The sequence below is a fragment of the Epinephelus lanceolatus genome, chromosome 13 (genome assembly GCF_041903045.1).
Source record: "Epinephelus lanceolatus isolate andai-2023 chromosome 13, ASM4190304v1, whole genome shotgun sequence".
NCBI classification, from domain to species: Eukaryota; Metazoa; Chordata; class Actinopteri; order Perciformes; family Serranidae; genus Epinephelus; species Epinephelus lanceolatus.
This window is the reverse complement of record NC_135746.1, coordinates 718008-740698: the sequence shown is the minus strand read 5'-3', so window position 1 is coordinate 740698 and position 22691 is coordinate 718008. Positions and strand designations below refer to the sequence as shown.

The 22691-nt window shown below is 47.2% G+C and overlaps 2 protein-coding genes across 5 annotated transcripts in view; one reads left to right on the top strand and one right to left on the bottom strand.

Annotated features, from left to right (window-relative positions):
- The first annotated feature begins 4124 nt into the window (after positions 1-4124).
- On the top strand, positions 4125-9233 carry LOC117271210 (protein LBH). Its single transcript, XM_033649344.2, has 4 exons — positions 4125-4291; positions 8262-8373; positions 8523-8667; positions 8873-9233. The coding sequence occupies exons 2-4, from the start codon at positions 8302-8304 to the stop codon at positions 8923-8925; spliced, it is 270 nt and encodes an 89-aa protein (XP_033505235.1). The 5' UTR covers positions 4125-4291; positions 8262-8301; the 3' UTR covers positions 8926-9233.
- Positions 9234-11033: 1800 nt separating this feature from the next.
- Positions 11034-22691, bottom strand: part of cep170bb (centrosomal protein 170Bb) — a 31323-nt gene continuing 19665 nt past the window's right edge. For 2 of the 4 annotated variants that reach the window (XM_033648749.2, XM_078173606.1), the window contains exons 14-20: positions 22471-22627; positions 21953-21994; positions 20033-20170; positions 18876-18964; positions 18025-18118; positions 17680-17731; positions 11034-16752 (exon numbers count right to left, since the gene is read on the bottom strand). In XM_033648749.2, the coding sequence (XP_033504640.2) occupies positions 16556-16752; positions 17680-17731; positions 18025-18118; positions 18876-18964; positions 20033-20170; positions 21953-21994; positions 22471-22627 (769 nt within the window). In that variant the 3' untranslated portion in view covers positions 11034-16555. The remainder of the gene's footprint in view (positions 16753-17679; positions 17732-18024; positions 18119-18875; positions 18965-20032; positions 20171-21952; positions 21995-22470; positions 22628-22691) is intronic. The other 2 variants (XM_033648751.2, XM_033648752.2) reach the window with 2 other exon arrangements.

Below are 22691 nucleotides of genomic sequence, written 5' to 3'. Positions count from 1 at the left end.
GTCACAGACAATTGAAGACCTCCAGGTAAAAACAATATATTCACGAGTAACCAGTAATGAGTAATCTATTACATTTTTAGAATAACAAGCCCGACACCGTGCGACGCCCTGCACTGATGTCACATCCTTGATCACAGTGGTTCTGATTAAAACAGGTGGAAACACAGGCCGCGGCTCAGAGAGTCCTGAACAGAACCGCTTCATGAACCAGAACTCATGTGGTGTTAGTGTCTGAGCTGCACTGATGACATCGCAGTCCTAGTAGCCAATCAGATGTGAGCTGGGACAGAGAGTGTGTCTGTGTGTGATGTAACGTGATCAGTGGTCAGGTTTAATAATCAATGCAGCTGTGATCAATAATAGACGAAGGAGGAGGATGATGAGGTCAGTGGGACGCACCATCCTCACCTTCTCACACCACCTGGACTCACTGCACCATCCTCACCCTCTCACACCACCTGGACTCACTGCAGCATCCTCACCCTCTCACACCACCTGGACTTACTGCAGCATCCTCACCCTCTCACACCACCTGGACTCACTGCACCATCCTCACCCTCTCACACCACCTGGACTCACTGCACCATCTTCACCCTCTCACACCACCTGGACTCACTGCACCATCCTCACCCTCTCACACCACCTGGACTCACTGCAGCATCCTCACCCTCTCACACCACCTGGACTCACTGCACCATCCTCACCCTCTCACACCACCTGGACTTACTGCAGCATCCTCACCCTCTCACACCACCTGGACTCACTGCACCATCTTCACCCTCTCACACCACCTGGACTCACTGCAGCATCCTCACCCTCTCACACCACCTGGACTCACTGCAGCATCCTCACCCTCTCACACCACCTGGACTTACTGCAGCATCCTCACCCTCTCACGCCACCTGGACTCACTGCAGCATCCTCACCCTCTCACGCCACCTGGACGCACTGCAGCATCTTCACCCTCTCACACCACCTGGACTTACTGCAGCATCCTCACCCTCTCACGCCACCTGGACTCACTGCAGCATCCTCACCCTCTCACACCACCTGTACTCACTGCAGCATTTTCACCCTCTCACACCACCTGGACTCACTGCAGCATCTTCACCCTCTCACACCACCTGGACTCACTGCACCATCCTCACCCTCTCACACCACCTGGACTCACTGCACCATCTTCACCCTCTCACAGCACCTGGACTCACTGCAGCATCCTCACCCTCTCACACCACCTGGACTCACTGCAGCATCCTCACCCTCTCATGTCACCTGGACTCACTGCAGCATCCTCACCCTCTCACGCCACCTGGACGCACTGCAGCATCTTCACCCTCTCACACCACCTGGACTCACTGCAGCATCCTCACCCTCTCACGCCACCTGGACTCACTGCAGCATCCTCACCCTCTCACACCACCTGGACTCACTGCAGCATCCTCACCCTCTCACACCACCTGGACTTACTGCAGCATCTTCACCCTCTCACACCACCTGGACTTACTGCAGCATCCTCACCCTCTCACGCCACCTGGACTCACTGCAGCATCCTCACCCTCTCACACCACCTGGACTCACTGCAGCATCCTCACCCTCTCACACCACCTGGACTCACAGCACCATCCTCATCCTCTCACACCACCTGGACTCACTGCAGCATCCTCACCCTCTCACACCACCTGGACTTACTGCAGCATCTTCACCCTCTCACACCACCTGGACTTACTGCAGCATCCTCACCCTCTCACGCCACCTGGACTCACTGCAGCATCCTCACCCTCTCACACCACCTGGACTCACTGCAGCATCCTCACCCTCTCACACCACCTGGACTCACAGCACCATCCTCATCCTCTCACACCACCTGGACTCACTGCACCATCCTCACCCTCTCACACCACCTGGACTCACAGCACCATCCTCATCCTCTCACACCACCTGGACTCACTGCACCATCCTCACCCTCTCACACCACCTGGACTCACAGCACCATCCTCACCCTCTCACGCCACCTGGACGCACTGCAGCATCTTCACCCTCTCACACCACCTGGACTTACTGCAGCATCCTCACCCTCTCACGCCACCTGGACTCACTGCAGCATCCTCACCCTCTCACACCACCTGGACTCACTGCAGCATCCTCACCCTCTCACACCACCTGGACTCACAGCACCATCCTCACCCTCTCACACCACCTGGACTCACTGCAGCATCCTCACCCTCTCACACCACCTGGACTTACTGCAGCATCCTCACCCTCTCACGCCACCTGGACTCACAGCACCATCCTCACCCTCTCACGCCACCTGGACGCACTGCAGCATCTTCACCCTCTCACACCACCTGGACTTACTGCAGCATCCTCACCCTCTCACGCCACCTGGACTCACTGCAGCATCCTCACCCTCTCACACCACCTGGACTCACTGCAGCATCCTCACCCTCTCACACCACCTGGACTTACTGCAGCATCTTCACCCTCTCACACCACCTGGACTTACTGCAGCATCCTCACCCTCTCACGCCACCTGGACTCACTGCAGCATCCTCACCCTCTCACACCACCTGGACTCACTGCAGCATCCTCACCCTCTCACACCACCTGGACTCACTGCAGCATCCTCACCCTCTCACACCACCTGGACTCACAGCACCATCCTCACCCTCTCACACCACCTGGACTCACTGCACCATCCTCACCCTCTCACACCACCTGGACTCACTGCACCATCCTCACCCTCTCACACCACCTGGACTCACTGCACCATCCTCATCCTCTCACACCACCTGGACTCACTGCACCATCCTCACCCTCTCACACCACCTGGACTCACAGCACCATCCTCATCCTCTCACACCACCTGGACTCACTGCACCATCCTCATCCTCTATGAGCAGAGGAAATCTCTGCTAGCTGCTAGGCTAATTTATACAATGTAAAATGCCATAGGTTTGTGCTAATAATGTTAGCATGTTGTATTTGTGGGGAAAATGTGTCCAGATAAAGACAAGTGTTTGTCTGTGAATGCTGCGAGTTATAGTGAAGCTGATTTGTGTTTGAAACTGTCTCTATTAAGCCATGTTTAATGTGTGTTTAATGTGTGTTTGTTTAATGTGTGTTTAATGTGTGTTTTGAATCAACTAAACTTTACAGCACTTCACAGAAACCTCTGCCACCATCTAGTGTTCCAGTCTCTATATACAGACTATATAGCAGCATATTTACTTATATATAAATGGAAGTTGGAAACAGAAGTTTGCCTCCTCCGCCCAAATCAAACCGGAATGCCAAAAAATTGGGGGTCTGCCCCCATCGGCTGTATTCGGCGTCCGCCGGAAGTCAGATGCCGAATACAGCCGATGGGTTCCTTGAATGCCTCACACCCGTATAAATGCCCATAACAGCAGAGGCTCTGCTGCACAAGTATAACTCAGCTTTAGTGTCTTACAGTTGGTAATTCACGAGCAAGGAACACGCAACCAATCAGATACGTTTTAGAAGATTTATTGGACAATAATGAATTGGATGGATGGATGGATGAATGGATGAATGGATGGATGGATGAATGGATGGATGGATGGATGGATGAATGGATGGATGGATGGATGGATGGATGGATGAATGGATGGATGGATGGATGGATTATTGAGTGCGGTGAGGGGAGATTTGGAGGTCAGTAGTGGCGCCCGGGCATCGATGAACCCCTAGTGTCCTAGAGGAGAGGAGACAGGGAGACAAGGTGAAAGAGGGTGGGAGGGAGGGATGCGAATGCAGGAGCGAGAGACTGAGGAAAGGGTTAGTTCTGCTTATATAGTAGGCTAGAAGGCTGTGATTGGTGTGTGTTCCCGCTCCTGAAACTGCGCTTTAACAAGCTTCGATAAATCCCAGTGCACCATGATACACAGAGTCCAGAGCATACAGACACTGTGAGGGTGCATTCATAGGTATATGTAGATAATACATCCCATAATCAACACAGTGAGGAATGAGGCAGAGAAGCAGCTTCTGTCTCTAAAATAAAAACCCACATTAATCACATCTGACAGTGACGACACTCTGAAACCAAATCACACAGACGCAGTCAAATCAGGACGACATGCAATCCACACACACACACACACACACACACACACACACACAGGAAGAGACACCTGAAGTCAAACGGAGAGCAGCAGTCGTCCGTCAGACCAACAACAAGCTTCAACCTCTGTGGGATTACTTTTATTATTATTTACTACATCATCACCATCATCATCATCATCATCATCACCATCACCATCATCATAAGGTGGGTAAAGTCTTCTTTACTTATTTTAATAATCAGTGTGTATAGCAGTGTACACCATCTTCTGTATACTGACAGTAAACCAGAGTTCTGTAAATAAATAAATAAATAAACAGAGTTCTGTAAATAAATAAATAAACAAAGTTCTGTGTTCTGAGTTTTTCAGGTTTGTTTTTCAGGGTCAGTTGGTGGATTTAAGTGTAAGATGTTTCCATGTGAAGCGAAGCAGAACTCTGTGGTTAAAAAACAGGAAGTAAAGAAGTTCCTTTATTAATATAATAACATGTCAGTTGCCATGGTGATGTGGCTGTTTGTCCCTCAGCTGTGATGTGTTCAGGGTTCCCTCCGGCAGTGGAAAAAAAGAGCTCATTAATCGTGTTAAATAATCCAAAAGTTTCCAAAGGTTCATTTTACCTGAACGAATCTGAACCAGACATCAGAGAGACTGAGACAACTCGTACAGAGACCTGAACAGAGACCTGAACAGAGACCTGTACAGAGACCTGAACAGAGACCTGTACAGAGACCTGAACAGAGACCTGAACAGAGACCTGTACAGAGACCTGTACAGAGACCTGAACAGAGACCTGTACAGAGACCTGACCAGAGACCTGAACAGAGACCTGTACAGAGACCTGAACAGAGACCTGTACAGAGACCTGACCAGAGACCTGAACAGAGACCTGTACAGAGACCTGTACAGAGACCTGACCAGAGACCTGAACAGAGACCTGTACAGAGACCTGTACAGAGACCTGAACAGAGACCTGAACAGAGACCTGTGTCTGTCTGTTTAGAGGTGAATCAGGATCCTTTTCTATTCACAAGCCGTTTCTTAATACTCAAGTTCAGCAGTTTGGACTTGTGGACTTGGCAAATCCATGCAAGACTCTGGACTTCCCAAGAACAGGAGGACGGGAGTAGCCTACAGTCATTTCTGCTTTTGGAACAGCAATCAAAAGCCAGCTGCGGGGGAAAGTTTGTGGAGAGTTGGTGGTTATTGTGATCGTGAGCATTGACGAGAAGGAAATCAAAAATCAGTAACGGACATGGATTGGAGAAGCTGAAGAGGAGGCTGCCCAGCTGAGGAGGAGGCTGCCCAGCTGAAGAGGAGGCTGCCCAGCTGAAGAGGAGGCTGCCCAGCTGAGGAGGAGGCTGCCCAGCTGAGGAGGAGGCTGCCCAGCTGAGGAGGAGGCTGCCCAGCTGAAGAGGAGGCTGCCCAGCTGAAGAGGAGGCTGCCCAGCTGAGGAGGAGGCTGCCCAGCTGAAGAGGAGGCTGCCCAGCTGAAGAGGAGGCTGCCCAGCTGAGGAGGAGGCTGCCCAGCTGAAGAGGAGGCTGCCCAGCTGAGGAGGAGGCTGCCCAGCTGAAGAGGAGGCTGCCCAGCTGAGGAGGAGGCTGCCCAGCTGAAGAGGAGGCTGCCCAGCTGAAGAGGAGGCTGCCCAGCTGAAGAGGAGGCTGCCCAGCTGAAGAGGAGGCTGCCCAGCTGAAGAGGAGGCTGCCCAGCTGAGGAGGAGGCTGCCCAGCTGAAGAGGCAGATCCCAGGAGAAGTAGAAATATCACAACAAAGAACAAAAATCAGTCACAAGTCAAAGTGCTGCAAATGTAACTTGAGTAAAAGTATCTGGGTATTGTCAGCAGAATGTAGGACTACTTCAAATGAAGAGTTCAAAGTACTCATGATGCAGAGTGACCCAATTTCAAGTGTTGTGATCATCATATACATGAATATGTATTGAGTATTAATTGATCAATGTAGGCTACATGTGAGCAGCATTTAAATGTTGTCATGGTAGAACTGATTTTAACGTAGAAAAGACACTACATTATATGGTGGAAGTGTAACGTGTTTTTCCACACACCTGCTCTGATTGCTTCGAGCGTACTTAAACGCCACTTCCATAACCTGAGTTACACACTGAAGAAGAGTTTCTGTCAAAACGTCTGTGTTTCTGGTACTGCCACCCAAGTTGGTTTATTAAATTTACCTAAAGGACATTTGTGAGTGCTGGCATTTTTCCCTTTTTAGAACTGATTTTAACAGCTGTCACTGGTGCACTAGTCTGATCTATAACAACACACAGCAACTTGTAAATGTGAAACAACAACATATAAAACAAACTATCTGAATAGTAACTGTAGCTATCAAATAAATGTAGCTTGAGTAGAATGCACAGTATTTCCCTCTCAGTATAAAGTAGCACAAAATGGAAATACCCAAAGTACAAGTACATCAGATTTGTACTTAAGTACAGTAGCTACTTGAGTAAATATACTTAGTTACTGTCCATCACTGCATTTGTCTCATCATTATGCTTTCTGTCTACATTTTTATGGAGACGTGACAGTTTACTTGGTGCACCTAGAAAAAACAACAGCAGTTTAATATTCAGTCTGACATTTTATTGGAGTGTTGAGTTGTAGATTGTGGTGCTGTTGAACTGTACTGGATTACACTGACAGCAGTTTGTCATTCAGTCTGTCCTCACCGATATAAATGGATCAAACAGGTCAGATGTTCAGAGGAGAAGTTTATTCAGACATCAGGTACACAATTCATATCAGATAATCAATATTTAAAATGCTGTTGAATAAATACTACAATAAAGACAATTAATCTTTAAATACAATAAATAAATTACAATAAATTCTTAAAATCATTATTGAATGGTAAAAACACATAAATAAGCAAAAGAATACAAAGAACATTTAATAATATAATAATATATCTTATATAGTGAGACTGAATGTTGACAATTAGATATTCCCCAAACGAATTACATGTCATATTTAACCACTACAGAGATATCAGTGACGAGTTTAACCCTATGGGCCCGAACGACGCATAGTGCGTCCAAATTCACACCCGTTCTTCTCTGTGGATTTTCTCCGGGCTTCTCCGTGCGTCATAGTGAGAAGCCACGCATATCACGTGAAACAGCGGAACTGTAGCTTTCCGAGAAGGCCAAGCACTTGTCGGTAGTTCAATGTGTTCACAGCGAAAAAAAAATGATAAATTTACACTAAAATTATGTATAACAGAGCTTTCATACAGATTTGCACACACATTACTCTTGGATGGATTACTCGCGAATGCAGCATCGCACAGACGTGCCACGCATATCACATGAAAGCGCAGGAGCAGAGCTTTCCAGTGATACCACACACATTGTGCTGTCATCCCATCACGCTATAAATACAGATCAATTGTCTACAAAATAAAAACCTGATGAATTTCTTTACAATCCATTATACAGATCTTGTTATCAGTCACTTCATATAGTGAGGAATATCGTATCTTACCACGTCTTAGGCTTGTGTGTGTTTCTCCCTGTCTATCCACATTTGTAGTCCGGCTTTCAAGATGCAAATATCTCCATATTGTCCAGTTGACACTCCATCAAACTTTGTATGACAAGACCAGCGCACTTCACCTTTGCGCACCCAGACAACTGCAGCCTAATTATGCATGCTGACAGGGCCGTAGTCACCATATACATTGAGGGGGACACGTAGTGCCATACACATGTTTATTATCTGTGAGCACTGACACCGCTGTCATCTAGCGGACCTCACATTCAGCTGGGCTCTGTGTTAAAACATCGACCACGGGTCTGAAGTTTAAACTACGCATGAAAACACTACGTTCTGTGACAAAACAACAGTCACATATCAGTAATTACATCTTTCCCTCTCTGGCCATTTCCAATGATTGCTGCGAAATGCATGCTGGGATACCTGGCTGTCTGAAGTCCACACAAGTCTGCTCCGATGCGTCCCTGGGGGAAATGGGTGTGGCGAGAACACATCTGGGAATTTGGACTGAACTTGGCCAGATGTGAACTTTGAATTGGAACAGTACTTGGGCTGTGACTGATGACGTGTCACAAGTCCACAAGAACACAAGTCTGCACAAGAACACATATTGAGAAGTGGCTCCAGTCTTTTATTTTGTTAATTTTATTTTGTCCCTCAGCTTCCTGTTTCCTGTTGTCTTTACATTCTGATTGGCTGAGATGACAGAGGTGATGAATACCCGCGACTCAACGGTGGGCGGAGCTTCAGGAGAGGATGTACTGGCTCTGCAGGTGAAGCACACACACACACACACACACACACACACACACACACACGATGTGAGCTCAGAGACTCCAACAGGTGAGTCCTCCTGAAGTCACCAAGCTCTCTGATTGGTTTCCTCCTCCTCCTCTTCCTCCTCCTCCTCTTCCTCCTCCAGGTGGACTGTTTTCCCAAACTCTCCAGGCGTCTGCCCTCCATCGTGGTGGAGCAGACAGATGGAGGACAGGTGGAAAGCGGCGAGCTCCGCTGGCCTCCTGATGATGTCAGCTGTGATGTCAGAGAAGGCCACACCCAGAAGACAGGTGAGGTCGTCCGACGTTAGAGGAAGATTCATTGTCATCACAAAGTATTGACTGACTTATTGTCACAGTTTGATTGATCAGCAATAATCAGTAATTTTTCTTTTCATTGTAAATAATCAGTGATTGATTATCAATAATCACTTATAATCAATAATCAGTGTACCTGAGCCAGAGTGAGTGACATCATCAGGTGTTTATTTCTTAGGTGTACCTGTGGAGGAGGCGGGGCCAGAGGAGCAGGTTATGGGCGGAGTTTAAAACCTCTGACTGACGTGGCTTCTTCTTCAGCCAATCAGTGTGAAGGACTTTGTGATGCGGGGCGCGGCTAACTCCGCCGTAACCCCACCCCCAGATCAGGGGGCGGAGTCAGACCAGGACACCCTGAGCCAATCCATGAGGAGAAATTAAATTTTAAAAAGTTTGAGGGGGCGATGGGCCCCAGAGGATTCTGGGACGATGACCTGCGTATATTATGTTATATTACTGACGCTGTGATCCACGATCACACACTATGTTGACTTTATAAACTTTATTAAAACTTATTAAATTAACAAACATTAAAATAATCTCACGTGTTTATATTTACGTGATTATAATATTTTAGGTCACTGTACGTTAAGAGACGCATCAGAACAAGAACCATCTTGAACCTGTGACGTCAGTGTTTTGTTGAGCAGGTGTGTAAACGCGCCGCAGCCTCAGACCTCATTTACATCACAAACGATGGGTTTGCGTAACACTCGCGGACGGTCGCTGTGTACTCGCGTTTTCATTTCATGTTAACATGTTAGAGCATTCACACCGCATCCATTCTAGCCGCTGCTCGAGTTGCGCTGCTTTCGCGAGCAAGCTCGAAAATAGAAGAGACGCCGATTTTTTGTGCGAGTCGTGAGACAATGGTCACTGTATTCAACAAAAAAATCAACCTCTCCGGTGGCTGAGAGAGGTCACAACACACACAAACACGTGTTTAGTAGTTATTCAAAGCAGACAAAGACTACTTACACATTTGTAGTGCTAAATATTAATTATCCAAGCGTTGGAATAATCACTGGCGTGCGGACCTGTCCACCCTGGGCTTTGGTTTATCGGAGATTTGCAAACACAGTGCTCTGTCGCCACCAATTGCTCAGGTGTGGTTTGTATTTTGACGGGACAGCAGCGGCCACTGCACGACGTGTCTGTTCGGTTTTGGTGTGAATACACGTGTGCTGCCGCTACGCTTCTGGAACGCTTCACGAACGCATTGCTCGCGGTGTAAATGAGGCCTCAGATGTCAGTGTGTGTGTGTTAAACTGCTTTGAGTGGTCGCAGGAAAAGTGTGACTCTGTTTACTTAAAGGGAGAGTTTGGGTTTTTTTTAGCAGCGGGGCTGAATGAGGTACAGCCAGCAGGTGGCGCTCTGCAGAAACAGAAGTCAGCTGTTTCCTGATGTGGATTCAGGTTCACGACAAAACAGATTTTAGTCATTTAAAGGTGCGGACACACCAAACCGACATCAAAGAACTAGCGGCGACGAAAGCCAACTGTTGCGTCGTCTACGTCGCCTCACGTCGCCCTGTGTCAGTTGCATTTGAACACACTACACGGACTACATCCGACGGCCAAGTAGCACGTACGTTCTGCGCCTGCGTGAGAGAGAGCGGAGTGACAGAGTGGTACATCCTGTCAGCCGAGGGGTTTCCTATCTGTGCAGCCGAGCACCGCAGCACCTCCACGGACTATTACATCCAGACGGTCCCGGTGTTTCCTCCGCAGGCTCCACTTCACTCAGCTGCCCGATAAACCCGCTGCTTCTTCCCACTTTAACCTGAATAACAAACCAGGGCTCGGTGCTCCGGTTGGATCCAAACGGAGAGCCGGGGCTAGCTCAGAGACTAGCGGAGGCTAACTGGCTGTGCTTCCCTCCGGTCATGCTGCGGCTAATGCTCCGCTAGCCGCTCCCAGCTAGCTCCGGTTTGTTATTCAGGTTAAAGTGTGAAGAAGCAGCTGGTCTGTGGGGCAGCTGAGTGAAGTGGAGCCTGAGGAGGAAGCACCGGTTAGCCCCGGTTTCACTACAGGCAGATTCACTCGCTACAGGGGCGAGGAAATAAAACCTGAACAGCCAATCAGAGTGATCTCTCTCACCGACAAGCTCCACCGCCAATTCAACATTCAATCGGCCGAAAAGCCGCCGACGGTGCGGGACAGGCCGCAAAAACTAGGCCGACAGACGCTCACTGACGGCCCGACTTTGGTCGACGGCCGACCGTCAGCTTGGTGTGTCAGGACCTTTACAGACGTTTGCACTGCAGTGACAGATCAGAGTATCTACAGGGCAACTCAGTTTTTGAGGCTCAAATGAAACGTCAGTGACCATCAGCGTGCATGAAATCAGTTTATTACAAATGACAGAGTGATAGAAAGAAATCCTGTTGATGATGAACACATGAATGTCCAGCAGAAGGTCTGAGAACAGGAAACACACACACAGTCATTATCAACACTTCCTACAGTCACATGCACTGGAACACAACCAGTTACCTGGAGCAGCAGCAGTTACATCATCACAGCCATGGCCAATCGGGCTCGCAGGTGATGAATCGATACATTCTCATTGGCTGCAGAGCATGAAAACACCATGACCGTCAAAATAAAAGCCCGAAGAATCTCAGCTGTGGGTGTTTGTCAAATGAAAAAGTGCACATTTGGTGAACTCGCCTCAAACTCTCACCTGCCTCGAGCTACAGGAAGCATGCACTCTTCAAAATAAAAGTTACTTTACAGCAACAGCCCTCCCGTCGTCCGTCCTCATGTTTCAGACAGATGTCAGGAGAGCTACGCTAGCAGTTTCCCTTCACTTCCAGTCTTTGTGCTAAGCTAGGCTAACTGCATCCTGGACATGATGAAGGTGGTCTCTGAAACACGTGAAGAAGCAGAGGACAACTGACGGGAGGACTGATCTGTCTTACTTACATCTGCACACACACACACACACACACACACACTGAGCAGGTGAATAAATACTTTATTAAACGTGATGGTTTTTATGACACCGTGTCCCGACAGCGAGCGTCATCATCACAGCTCTCATCTCGAGATCACATTCGAGACGTGAACTCTTAAAAGACGAGCCAGGACTTTGTGTCTTCATAAGTTTTTACTTTTTATTTAGTGACATTAAGTGGAGATGACAAACAGCCGTCAGCAGGCAGGTCGTTATCAGCGATGACACGTTCAGCTCCCTGCTGATCTCCCTCCTCTCAGCTGACACCTCCTTTAAGTTTCTGTGGTGACATGAGGAGGAGTCCTGTTGATCATTTCTCATTTAAATGTCATGAATCAGCTGATCTACGCTCACTGTGGCGCTCTCAAAGTGAGCGACAGGAACAAACAGACACGTGATGTCTGACAAAAGTTCATGTCTAAACTGCATCGCTGCTTCACTCGGTCTGTTCACGTTCAGTCAGGACACGGTGACACACGAGTTCATCATTGAACCTGGAAACTAAATAATCTGACATGGAGAGCTTTCAGCCACATCACATGGTCTTCCTCAGGGAGCGAAGTTTGATCTTAGAGACGGATCAGACGGCCTATGTTACATATGTGAAGCGAGTTCGGTACACGTAGGTGGAAGCAGCTTTGGGGGCCATTATTTAACACCTGATCCCAGCGCGCCCACATCAGGTGTAAACTTTCACCAGTCCTGACGTGTGTGCAGCGTCATGAGTTTCACCTTCAGATTCATTTCAGAGCCAGTAACAATAACTCCTTCACTTCCTGTAAGACCTTCGTGACTTCCTTCACTTCGTGCTCTGACGAAATGATGTAACTTGTGAAATCTTGCTTGTGTCGTCATGTTTGATACGTGATTGCTTTTTTGTTTACTTGTACGTAACATGATGTTTGAGTGTTTATCATATTACATAGCTGTTTGTTTCAGCTGTCTGATTTATGTGTTCTTCCCTGGGACGACTGATGGGGATTGGGATCCAACGCTTGATCAGTGACTTCTGGCGCCAGACACCAACAAACAAAGTCATCCTTTCACGTCGGTATGACACACAGCCGTTACCGTGTCATGCTGCCCGGCAGCGTCAGGGGACAAACACCTGGGTTAATGGGGCCGCAGTGGGGCGGGCGGCGGATGAGTCCAACAACCACTGACTTTCATGTTCTTCCTAAACATAACCAGGTGTGTTTGTTGTTGAAGGAAAAAAACTACGTTGTACTGACGTAGTGCTTTTATTTTGAAAGAGACTGTATCAAACTGTACACTTCCTGTGAAAACAGAAGTGTATTTTGAAAACAGACAATGCATGTAACAGGCTGAAGTTGACACGGCGTCCCAGAACGTCAACAACCAACACACCCAGGGTACCTTGGACGCCATATGTGGACGTGGAAAGTCCATGACCAAACGTGGACATGTGACGAGGTCACAGTGAGGATGATGATGGAGGATCCTAATAAACTAACCTAGAGATCAAATCACAACATTTGTATACAGTAACCTCCAGGTAGGAAATCACAGCGTCATGTTCGTATACGGCGCTGAGCAGACGCTGCTTCAACTGATTTGTTTTTACCCACCTAGAAAACAAATTAATATCCGTTTAAATGTTCACTGTCTAGAATATTTTCACCTCACCACCTCGCTGTCAGACGACCTGACGGAGAACTGAAGCCGTTATCTCAGAGCCTCCACACCGCACTGACATCATCATTTCACTTGACAGAAACGAGCTGCCTCCATCAGGCAGTGTGGAGGATAAGGTGGAGAAAATATTCAAATATAAGCTTCACTTACACTGATGTGAATTTTTCAGGTGGCTAAACTACATTTAGCTGCGGCTCCGTCCACAGCAGGACACTGTTCAGCCTCTGTGACGTAGGTCTGCTTCATCAGCAATAATCATGTCAGGTCGGACCTCCTGTTTAACGACACATCTTTAAACATGACAGTTACAGCTGAAAATAACGACAGAAATATCTGCTGATTTGACAGGTGGAAGTGTAGCTCGGTGAAGACTGAGAGACGAGGCTGAAAGCTCTGGAACTGAAGATTCTATCGGTCACATTGTTCCGACGCTGTCGACCTTTAAACTGAAACATTCTTTGATTATTAATTATTTTATTCTCACTTCTTCTGTTGGTTTGAACTCAGGTGTGTCGTCGTCATTATCAGACCTGATCTGACTCTTCCTTTTTTAATGGGTTAAATTCACGGCTCATTCGTTCTCACTGGGCCGTTGGTCATTTTAATTCTCCTCCTTAATGTTTATAGCTGTGTTTTCGGACGTCAGCTGTGTCCACATGTTGTTCGTATGACATGAGCTGCCCACAGTTCATCACAGTTCTGCCTGCTGACAGCTGTTTTATATCAAACTGTAAACTGAGGTCATTTGGACCTGTTGTCAGTCTGAACAGAGTTCAGTCTTCACAGGAAAATGATGGAGCTTTACATTTCTGTGAAACTCAGATATGTTACATTCGTAGCTTTTGTACATTAGAATCATATCGATATTTCTGAAGTGACTTAGTGTCTGAGCCGGCTCCATCAGGAGGTGGAGGGTGGACACTGTTCAACACCAACAAACAACTAAACCAGCGGTGTTTTATGTGTTATCATTGTGTGTCCTGTCGACGACTTTACCCCCAAAACTACAACGTCGTTGAAACGTTAAAATGTTTCATCACATCTACGACATAAAACTGTACAACTGTGACATATCGACTAAAAAAGAACGTACAAATAAAACGTAAAAGCTACATAACGTAACGTATCCACGACATAACGTACAATCATAATGTATCCACTTCACAGCAACATACAAATGTAACGTATCCACGACAAAGTAACATATAAACAAAACATATTTGTGACATAATGTAACGTATCTTCAACATAATAACATACAAACGTTTAATTGTAACATATCTGTGTTTTGCAGAAACGTACAATGCTAACATTTCTCCTGGTGACTGGGCTGAATATAAAATCTGTTCCCAAGGTTTCGTGTCTGTGAATGAAGTCCGGCTGAGATATGAACGGCTCTGTCGGTCAGTAAGGCTCGGAGTTAACAGACGTACGACTGACGGCAGATGAACATGAAGAAGAAGGAGAAGAAGAAGAAGAAGAAGAATGATCCGACTGTGCTGACGCTGCAGTTTGTTTCATCATGTTGGATTTTTAAAAAACTGTGGACAGAATAATTTTAACTTGGCATCTCGTAGCTACGCGGTCGTTACCTGATAACTATAAAAGCTTTATGAGGTGGATATGAGGCTGAACGTTACTGACTGGAGTCCATGTGTTCGGCTCTCGGCTGATGTGTTCAGTGTGTATGAGCTCGGCAGACATTCGGCACTCACGACATTCAGCCATCCTGAAGCAGGTTCACAGTTATCGCACAATCACAGCGAGATGGCAAAGAAACATTCAGTAAAATATAACATTACATCTCTTTTACTCTGACAGACGGCGGCTTCCTGTCTGTGAGCAGCGGCACACAGGAAACTGTTCAAATGCAACAACAGATTATCAAAGCACAGAGTTTATACATCATCCACGGACTACTGCGGCGCCAGCAGCGGCTGCTGTTGTAGCGTTCACTAAATGTTGCTCAGCTTGTGCGATGTGGAAGCAGTCCTACGTACGGTTAAATGCATCGGAATCACTGGAGACAATGACACGTTAGATTTGGACAGTTGGGTGGATCCACACCACCAGCAGGGACAAAGACCTCAGACAGACCCCACAGCTGTGTCTCAGTCCTCACTACACTGGACGGATGGACTCTGATGTCCTGCAGATTAACGCCAGGCAGAGACTTAAATCCAATCACAATGAAATTTCCGACTCATTTTACAATAATCAAGTCTGATGATAAAAACATGAACAGACATCAGAGACTTCAAGGAAAATCCTGCCTGAAAATTTATGAGAACATAAAACAGGATGTCCTCGTGGCGTGGAGGAAACACACACCTGCTGTTTGTTGGCCAGGTTGTTTTTTTGATTCCCATCATGCTGAGTTCAAAAACTTTTTGCAAAAAATACACTGAGCCTCGTATGTTTCAGCCCCACTGCCATCTTCGTTAATAGATGGTTTTAATCCTAACGTGGAAACATGGCGCCCACCCTCCGGTCTCCACTGCTTAGCTAACGTTAGCCTTAGCTGCCCTGCGCTGTGCACCAACAGGGTCAGGTGGGAGCTAGCTAGCGTTGCTGCTCATTTGTGATACTACTGGTAACTACTACTGGTAACAGACCGACATGTGTAAGTGGTCAGAAATGTTCTCTGCGGTCAGCTGATTAACAGTGGCGTTGGCAGGCGATGGTTGCTCATGTGTGACGGCGCCTTTTATTTAAACAGTGTTTGGACAACGTTTAACGTTTGAAGCCTGTGGCGTCTTCTGTTGGATAGAATAAAGATTTCTGAAAACGCTGCTACGTCTGTCAGGAGCTCTTATCGGCAGCAGCGTCAGTCTGACTGACCTCCGCGCTGCTGGTTTAAAATCACTTCCTGTGTACAAATACTACGACCCGAGTGTTGTACATGCTGCAGACTGTCCTGGACGTAGTGTGGAACTGGGACACAGCATTAATGTGGGACACTGAGGACCAAAGAAACTGTGTCCTCTGAATTTGGACAAATATAAACACACACTTTAAAGAGGCGTCGCTCTGAAACAGGAAACGGTTTAAATACCACAGAGACTTCCTGCTGATGAACACGACGACATCTCTGTCTCCACGCTGCCAACGGCGCAACAAAGGTTAATGTAGAGATCTTCTGTCTGTCTGAGTGCTACGGAGCGTTGGACGTTGGACAGAGGACGGCGAGGTGGCTGCAGGCGGTGTGGACACACAGTCACTATCCAGAGGTGCTACGGTGGCCTGCTCAGGCCATGTAGTGGGACCCGTCGGGTCCACGAGGTGGTCTTTTGGTGCTTTCGTTGGCGTTGGAGGTCGAGGAGGCGCCACGGGGTTTGGTGGCAGGTTTCTTCTCCCTCGAGGACGGTCGAGTCTGACCACGTGGTGACGTCCCAACAGTTGTAGACTGGAGGCCGCCACTGGGCTCCACGATGGTGTTTATCACTACGGCAAGAAGAAGAGGACATTCATGACATCACCAGTCCCCCAGAAAACCCTGAGCTTCAGAAACATCCTTCATTCTGGAGACGTTTAAAAATGAAAAGAATAAAATAATTAAAACAGGAAAAGAAGTCGCACATCAGCAACACGATCACATTTCTGCCTCCATGCTGCTCTCTGTGGTTTACTAACCTGTTGTCTGTCACGCTGAACGTGACACACCAGAAAACAAAACACACAGTAAGGTAAACCGTCTGCTGCAGAGACATGAGGACGGCTCCTGTTTACTGAGGAAACAGTTTATGTCTTATTTTTACCAGATCTTTCTGTGTTTAAAAATCTGCGTACCTGAGATCAGTCAGGTGTGAGCAGCGTTTCAGGGTTCAGGTCAAACAGAGCAGAGATGTGACGTGGTCACAACTCGTACCGCTGCTTTGTCGGTCGACCTAAATGTCAAAACATGATGCCTGCACGTTCCCTCCTGTGTTCAGGGACGGTGTGTCAACTGACGCTTGTTACATGCATCGTGTCTTTTCAAAATAAACTTCACAGGAAGTGTACAGTTTCTGCACTGTGGATGCAGACAGTCCTTTTCAAAATAAACTAACAATGTAGTTTAACACTTTGCTTTTATATTTGTGTCCTGAGGTTTAGGAAACAAATGTCTGCAGTGAGTTACATATCAGCAGCATTCAGCGAAAAGAAAATATGAAAATTACCATTCCCACTAAAATCAAGACACATCTGATATCTGTCAAAATAATCACTAAATACATACATATACATATATACATATATATATATATATATATACATACATATATATATATATGTATGTATATATATACATATATTTCGCGTATCACGCAGCCCCAGTCGCTGTGATGAAATAAAGTTGGATATAAAAACTGTGTTTGTCCTTGAACGCACCTTCCAGCTGCCTCTGGACTCTCCTCAGCTCCTTCAGGATGGAGGTAATTTCCTGCAACATGAGACGAGAGAATGTTTGAGCTGCGCTGACATCACATCCTGACTGTTATACAGAATTATCAAAATATCTGCAGGGGCGTGGGTAGAGTAGTGGATAGTGCCGGCGCCCCATGTACAGAAGCAATGCCAGCTCAAGCGGGTTCGAATCCAGCTCGCAGCCCTCTGCTGCATGTCAGTCCCCACTCTCTCTCTCTGTCTCCCCATTTCACTCTCTGTCCTGTCATTAAAGGCAAAAAGCCCACAAAAATAATCCAAAAAAAAAAAAAAAAAAGTCTGCAGAGGAACCTTGTTGGAGGTTTTCAGGATGGGGACTTCATTCTCAGCGTTGATCTTTGCCTCGATCTCCTCCCAGACCTCCGCCTTGTTCTGGAACAGAACCCTGAGAACAGAAAAACACTGCAGGGTCAGAACGAAGGAACAACACTGAACACACACAACGAGAACCTGTGACATCACCGTCCAGGTGATATGGGTATATAATATGTTTCCCTGATGTTAGCATGTAGCTACGTGTAGCAGTGAATTAATGTTCCCCTGATGTTAGCATGTAGCTACATGTAGCAGTGTATGTAATGTTTCCCTGATGTTAGCATGTAGCTACGTGTAGCAGTGTATGTAATGTTTCCCTGATGTTAGCATGTAGCTATGTGTAGCAGTGAATTAATGTTCCCCTGATGTTAGCATGTAGCTACATGTAGCAGTGTATGTAATGTTTCCCTGATGTTAGCATGTAGCTACGTGTAGCAGTGAATGTAATGTTTCCCTGATGTGATGTTAGCATGTAGCTACGTGTAGCAGTGAATGTAATGTTTCCCTGATGTTAGCATTTAGCTACGTGTAGCAGTGAATGTAATGTTTCCCTGATGTGATGTTAGCATGTAGCTACGTGTAGCAGTGAATGTAATGTTTCCCTGATGTTAGCATGTAGCTACATGTAGCAGTGTATGTAATGTTTCCCTGATGTTAGCATGTAGCTACGTGTAGCAGTGAATGTAATGTTTCCCTGATGTGATGTTAGCATGTAGCTACGTGTAGCAGTGAATGTAATGTTTCCCTGATGTTAGCATGTAGCTACATGTAGCAGAGTAAACCTACATTCACTGCTACAGTGTGAGTGCCATAAAGGGCTCCCTTACTTCATTTTTTCAGCCAGCTGCTCCGTGTTCTCTCGGATGGCCTGAGACAGCTGAGACACTGGATTCAGCATCAGGTTGTCCAGAATCACCTGAAAGAGTTGATGGAGTCAGTAACGTGACATCATCGCTGACATCAGCAGAACTTTACAGCCTGATTTCCCAGCACACCAAAACTAACTGCAGCAGCTGCAGTCTCCTTCACTCTGTTCAATGAGGACACGTTCACACTGCAGCTCAGCTCCGCTTTGTCTGCTCACCTCTCTGGGGGCGGGGCCTGAGTGCGCTGATGCTAACCTCGCTGTCAGGGAAACAAACGTCTGAACACTGACCACCTCACTGATCCCACTCTGCTCCCTCTAGATCAGTCCCTCCAGGACTTCGCCAGGTGTTTTTGGGATTGTTGCATCAACTGATGGATCAGCTGATTGATCTCATGATTCCTTTCTATCTCATTCAGGGCGCCATATTTAAACTGCTCTGCCCCGCCTACTGCTGCTGCTTCCTCTGCAAACCACTTCACAACCCGCCTCCACCCCTGCTTTCGTGCTGCTCTGTTCTGTTCCCGGGGTCTTTGCTGCTGCTCTACCTGCATGGAAGGACAGAGAGGATTGTTCTCTGCCTTAAGGCTTTCTGCGTAGACCAAGGAAAAGCAGAGAGGCCCCAGCACAGAGCCATACCACTGAATATAATACTGCAAATGTAAATAAAGTTTCTTTGAATAAAGCATCCTGACTGGACAAATTTGCAAAGTTGTGCAGAATCACAGGGACTGGCTGAATTTGCTTCACTTGTTGCCATGGTAACATCCTGGAGGGACTGACTCAGTGATCTTTCCTCTGGCGCCACCATGAGGACAAACTTTACGTCGTTAGCTCCACTTTGGGGAACACTGCTTTGTGTTCTGGAGGTAATGAAGAGTTCAGCCTCCAGGGGGCACTATGGTGTCTGTCTGTGTGTCTTTAGGAAACAGGAAGTATTGGAAACCTGTTCATGTGGTGAATAGTTGCAAGGCTGGTTGATAAATACTGCGCTAACAGGTGAGATCTACCTGGAACCAGGTTCAACACATCGATCTAAACTGAAGAGACAAACACTGAAACATTCAGATAAACTTTGAGCTGCAGTGTGAACCGTCCTCAGTGGGATTAGACAGTGACCTCTTCGCGGTTCCACGGACGGCGTTGCTTAGAACCGGGCTCGGGCTCATTCATGTTTGCGTCCAGGTCCGAGACGACAGCAGAACCTGGAGGAACCTTCTGGTAGTTTAAACTGGCCTCAGGGATATGTTGGACCAGCTGGAAAGAGAGTAAAGGGAGTCGGGCTCCGGTGATCCAACCACTGAATGTTTGTCATCAAACCAGCGAGCAGCCGGCCGGTGATGGCGGCGCTCCGTGAACGCATGCACCAAGTCAACATGCAGCTGCGATGGTGGAGGGCAACAGTGTATGCAGTGAATTTTAGTACTGCTGGGATACAGCGTGTTAACATCAACAGGGGGACACAGGGGTGCAGGAGGGTCCGACTGGTCACCAGCTACAGCTCCATGAACTGTAACCCCATACCAGTTACACCAGTTCATCAGTGGTGCAGGGCGATGGAAGTTTATTAATGGCAAAACTACTGAGCGAGCACAAAGTCAACGTGAGCAGGAATCAGTCTGAAAAAATTTTAAAGGTGCGATGTGTACCACCTTGGATAGGGGGCAGCACTGAGTCCAAACACTCATCAGTTATTAAAAAAGAAAGCACAGCACGAGGAGCTTCACAGAGAAGGTGACACTGTGCAGGGCTGTAAACTCATCGTTCATCTGTGAAATTCACACTCGATCTGTCCGGCAGCAGGCGTCTGTCAGTGAACGCATCACCAGGCCAAACACTGTTGATGAGGTCAGCTCAGTTTTTACGTGTTTTAAACTTAAATCTGTCCACGTCACACACATCACATCTTTAATGACCCATTTTTATTCAATGCAAATCTAAAGAATGACTGATGTAATACCATGGCCATACAAAAATATTCTGATCCGTTACTATGGTTACACGATCAGCTGATATTCTACTCTGACATATGTCACAGGGCTGGATGTATTGGCGTAGCTTCCAGTAGAGCTGGGTAATAAAGGAGAGCAGGGTGGAGTCACGTAAAGTTGGGTTGGGGTTTGAAAAAGGTGGAGCTGGGTCAGAGTTTGGGTACAGTGAGGTGGTGTCGGGTCAGGTTAAAGAGTGTGGGTGGAGCAGGGTCAGAGAGGAAAGGTCTCAGACTGGCTGAGGTAGGGCAGGGTTGGGTCAGGGTCCTGAACGGGTACACCTGTTTGTGGTAGCATTTAAAAGCTCAACCCTGAAGTTGTGAAGTCTGTGAGCGGAGCTAGCTGCTAACAGCCACCACTGCAGCTGCAGCTGTGGCTGATTATTTACTGCTGAATTACAGCTCACAGCTCGCACCAACCCAAACATCCTGGTGCAGACTATTTACTGGAGTTTACAGCCTGTCGCTCATCAGGCATCTGAAGATCATTACAAGCTGTCAGTGTCCGACAGTCCACCACCAACATTTACATCACGTCTCGTCAGCAAATATTAAACATAGATTTCATCTTATTTTCTATTATCAGGATCTATTTGTAGCTCGTCATCGTCTCGTGTTCATCATGGAAAACAGGTCGAAAATGTTTCATCATAGTTTTTGTCAAAGAAATGAACACTGAACCCTGCAGACTGGTTCCAGCTGTAATCTGTTTAGTGAATAGAGGAGCAACAGTCACAGACAGATGTTAGAAATATTAGGGGTGGGGTGTAGTCGGGTCGGGTACAGTAGGTTTGGGTGGAGTAGAGTCAGGTTCGGTTGGGTACTGGTACATCTGGATCCTACAGACTGATGCTAGCCTGGATTTGTTTTGTGCTAACTCAGTAGTTTTGTTGTCAATAATCTTTCACAGTGAACCACGAAGAAAAATCTCAAAACAAAAAATCAAATGTGCTTCAGCTCAATCCAACACTGGTGAGAGGGGAGTGTTAGGATCAGTGATGGGTGGGCGGGATGGTGGAGGACGGGAGGAGTGATGAGTCAGAGTACGACACCTGAGAAGGTCGAACCCCACGTAAGTATGGATAAGATGGCCTCTGTGCAGCACAACAGAGAAATGAATCATGAGAATCCAAAGCATGATGAAGCTCCTGTCAATCAACCTGCAACTCTGAAACTCTGAGCCTCTTCTCCAGCACACATCCTGATGATCTGAAACGCTGACAGATGACAGACACAACTACAGAAAGACAACAACATTTTTCTCTAACTTAAACTGGGAACACACCGGCAGAACAGTTACTGACTGACTTTTACAGACTACAGTCGCCTCTGATGGTGATCGGATTTCTCAAGAACATGTTGTGTAACTGTGAAGGACAGAAGAGAATCATGAACTCTTCCACACGACAAGATACCAACCGACTGTCTTTGTTGGTTGTGGTTCTCACAGAATCGTTTAGACTGTCCAAGTTTATAACTGAGGTTATAAACCTTCTGTGTTCCCAGTTTAAGAGGCTGTGGTATGTGTGGTGGTTGATAGGGATGTTTGGCGGTTTGCAGTGTCGCCCACCTCCTCCCTGGCAGAGATAGTGGAGGCCGGCGTGGTGGGCAGTGAGCTGGGTGAGGTGGCGGTGCCCATGCCAGAGCCCGGCGAGTCTCCGTCCCCGGCAACATCGTGGATTTCCTTCGCCAGGATGGCCAGATCTTTGGCCAGGTCCTGACTGAGCCTGCAGGGGAGACACAAGGTCAACGGGAAGGTTTGGACGCAGCGTTAGAGAAAGACCAACTGAT